The sequence below is a fragment of the Physcomitrium patens genome, chromosome 4, assembly GCF_059467195.1.
Source record: "Physcomitrium patens ecotype Gransden chromosome 4, ASM5946719v1, whole genome shotgun sequence".
NCBI lineage: Eukaryota > Viridiplantae > Streptophyta > Bryopsida > Funariales > Funariaceae > Physcomitrium > Physcomitrium patens.
The window spans coordinates 7,605,127-7,608,926 of NC_143413.1; the positions used below are offsets into that span (position 1 = coordinate 7,605,127).

A 3,800-nucleotide genomic window follows, 5' to 3' on the forward strand; every position below is an offset into this window, starting at 1 on the left:
TTTGTTACTAATCATATTTTAAAAATAACACAAAAATCAGGAAGTTTCAACAATGGTAAAGATCCAAACTTGAATAGTAAAACATGCATGATTAAGAATGTATTCAAAAGTAAATTTCCGAGTAACTGTAATTGGGATATAAGGATTGGGATTAGCTTTCTATCGGAAAGCGAATCATAACCTCCATCTCAATAAAAATTAGTCCAAGTGTGAGATCTTTTGCTCTGTCCAAGCACAAACTTGTAGAAGTTCGAGGTTCTGCTAAGCAACTTCGACAAGTTTGATCCCTCTCCTTTGATTAACTTGTCAATATTTGATCAAGAGTTGCTTGAGAACAGAGCACCTATAGACCCAAATCATTGAATTGAGCTGCAAATGAAGTAGGAGAATGCATCTTGTGAAAGGTGCATGGAACTCTCCATTGCAGAAGACTAGTGACAAAATGAGCTGGTAACACGACTCCACAACGCTACAAGATCAACAAATATGTTATGATTGGCTATATGAACAGGTACACATATTATTCTACTGAACTCGTGGTCATCCAGACCAACACACTATTGATCCTGGCATCGACATTGCTAAACTTCCATCCGCAACATTAACCTTAATTATGCAACCGAAGTTTGAAATAATGGCCAAACCAATGTTTCTTAAGTTTCTTCCAGCGCCAAGCGAATCCCAAGCTTGTGTGTCTAGCTACCTCGATATGTGGAATAGGAATATGGCGCCAGCAGGAGCGGTATGTGGAAATGCTCAGCACATTGCGAAGGACGGACTTTGAACACCACATTAGCACAAGGGTAAAACCCACTATTTCCATGTAGTCTCGCCAAGTATGCCCCGGTGTTGAAGGTTATTCGGTAAGTTCCAGGTTGTAGATAGTTCGACGGTTGCATTAGAGGCCCAGATCGACCATCGTTGTCTGTTTGCGAATTTCCTACGAGTGTCCAGGAGCCCTGGTCACCTTCAGCAATGGAATTCTCCGTCAAAAAGTGGAGTGAGACATCTATATTACTGCCGGGTTTTCCGAGCGCAACATCAAGCACATGAGTTGTTATGGGAGGACGGAGGTTGGAAGCTGGGGCGGTGCTTGGGGTGGGTGCTGATAGGACAGCAGCTTTGGGGACGTTGGTTAGCGGACCTACAGCTTGAGTGTCACCACCAGAGCCTGGAGCCAAAGATAAACGATGTGAGCAGCATAAACGTAGTATCAACTTGAGATATCTTTCATACTTGATATGGATACCCGTTTGCTGACTCCGACCTGAACGATTTCAGATAATCATGTACATTTAGCTTAAATAGTACACTATAGCAGGTGAATACAGTAGAAATGCATACTGTTAAAGCCACTCGACATGAGCTTTGCAAGACGCAGCTCCGTGATTTTCTGCTGCTCAGAAGCTGCATTTTGAAGCTCTTCAATTGGTCGATTGGTAGATCGTTCCTGCCAAACACACCAAATAAGGATGAGACTCCCCGTTGACAAAATGTGGCATTGCAGTACAGTACTAGCTAAGAAAAGCTAATTTCAACTAGATGTGATCCACAGTATTTCGAACAGGTCAACTTCATGCACTTATCGTCAGGGCAGCAACGCATTTAAAATTCAATTCAATGATGAAGACCATCGTATCGCAGGAACGCTTCGATGACACGTACAGTCAACCAAATCAATTTTAAACCCACAACCCAATAGTACAAGTAGCCTAGTCATTAGTCTTAGATGTCACCTTCAGCGCCGCTAAGATTTCGCTGCTGCTTTTGCCTGATGCACAGATAAGAAAAACATGTCCAAACTTTCCTTCATATTTGCGGTTCCAATCGGCCAGCTCCTGTACTTAGGTCACAGAAAATGAAGGATGAGGTTTAAGGTCTAATGATAAACAGCAGTAGATATTAGAGAAATCAAGCGCTACCATGCACACACAAATCTGCGCATCAGTAATGTATATGATTAGCACTTCTACAAAACTTGAATGCCTGCTTCTTTTTACATGTGGGTCAATTGAGGATGAGCGAAAGACGGCAATAAACGATGGAAGCGAAGAGATACTAGAAGATTAAGTTTTTACATCTCGAAAATCTTTCATGCGCAGGGCAACTTCAAGTTTACATTGCTTCTTGACTTTTTGATGAAAACTGAGCTCAGTACCTCGATTGATGATTGAAAGAAAGTACCTGCAAAGTGTGCTCGTTGGCGCTACTGAGTGCCGCCTCTTGCTCTCCCGAACAGAATCTGAATATGGAATTTTCACCACAGAATCTGAATATCCAACACATGAGTGAATGCTAAAGCATTTACTAACTAGCAACCTTGTCTATACCACGCTTCTAGCTTCAAATATGTTCCAACATGGTCATTCCAAACTACTGGCTCGCAGTCCACGAGTTTCTGAAGTATTCTTGACAAAGGGATTGGGAATATCATAATGCTAGGTTTGGCAATGTTGAACATGTCTTCCAATTCTTACAGTTTCCACCTAATTCAATGAAGTACATAATGTGAAAGACATGCAATTATCCTTCTTTTTTCAACGATTGTTGCTGCGGAAATCAACAAAGAAGGTGACACTCTTGCATACCTCTCCGATGCGAACTTGGTGCGCAATGATTCTATATCGCCAATACGAGGATGTGCTGCAAATGCTTCCAACCATCCTTGAACGTCCACCTGGCATCCGATCCCTTCGTGACCTTTAATCGACTTGCAACTAAGGGGTAATGAGTCTTACCTAATGCACTAAATGCTTAACTGTAACCCGGTGGCAGCGGGGCAATTCAAGGCCTGAAGTCACTGAGCGTTTCCACTCTCGTTGAAGAGGACGTTTTCTCATAGCAGGATACAGGATTACAGAACGGAACACTCTGAACATGTGGCTCTCGTAACAAGATTCTAGGATAACCCCACAATGTCACTGGATTGAGAAGCGGCTATGTGATCCCATAATAAGACGTAGCTTCGCCCACCCACAACCTCTTAGACAGTATCATGCAATTTCATATAGTTAGAATAAAATAATAATAATAAAAAAATCCACCAATTCAAACTCCTCGCTCAGCACCAATAATGTACGTGGTATTCGCAAAATTGGCATGCAATGAGCTACAAGTTCGAATGCAAGAGATCACCTTGTTCCACCAGATATCTCGTGCTGCCTCCACAGCGAGATCCAAAGAAGAAAACGGGGCCCTCAGCGCCATCTCTCGAGCAAATCGGGTGCTTCCACAACACCCCAAAAACCCTGCTTCAGTCATCGTGAATCCTCCCTACCAACGCAACAAATGTGAGCTTTCTCTCTCTCGTCTTGTTCCCCTGCGCGGCACCGCGAGATGCAATCGATGTGAAGACACAAGCTTAAAGCACAACACCTAATCAAAGCGCATGGCTCCCTGATACAAATTCCTCCTGTACCCTTGAGCACAACCCAAAAATTCTATATTCCCATGCTTGATTAAGATTGAAGATGGAGAGGAATAATCTGACAAGTCCGAATGTCCCTGACGCCCAAAGGAATCAGGAATATCCCTTTCCACACGGGTGCTGCTTACCCTACCTCAATTCCATTCTTCGGGGTTAGGGAGAATACTACCCAACTCTCATACCCACTTTTGATGGATCAGTAGTAGATGTTCATCACATCAAGCCTTCACGCAGGTATAAACTTTTGTGGTATATTTGTTTTTCTTGATAGTATGAGTGATGATGATATTGACTCCAAGGGAAGATATTGAATCTCAAAATGGTGTAGTCTATGTGGTAAATAATGGTTTAAAAACAAAAAAAAACCTTTTAT

At 42.4% G+C, this 3,800-nt stretch overlaps 1 protein-coding gene across 2 annotated transcripts; it reads right to left on the bottom strand.

Annotated features, from left to right (window-relative positions):
* Window positions 1-477: 477 nt before the first annotated feature.
* On the bottom strand, window positions 478-3,537 carry LOC112280809 (uric acid degradation bifunctional protein TTL). Of its 2 annotated transcripts, none has more exons than XM_024516661.3 (6): window positions 3,136-3,537; window positions 2,589-2,677; window positions 2,185-2,242; window positions 1,737-1,838; window positions 1,345-1,450; window positions 478-1,171 (listed from the first exon to the last, which is right to left on the bottom strand). In XM_024516661.3, exons 1-6 carry the CDS (start codon window positions 3,259-3,261, stop codon window positions 696-698), a joined length of 957 nt encoding a protein of 318 aa, XP_024372429.1. In that variant the 5' UTR covers window positions 3,262-3,537; the 3' UTR covers window positions 478-695. The 2 variants fall into 2 exon arrangements, with proteins under 2 accessions (XP_024372429.1, XP_024372427.1); XM_024516659.3 differs by having other exon boundaries at window positions 2,185-2,269; window positions 3,136-3,460.
* Window positions 3,538-3,800: the final 263 nt, after the last annotated feature.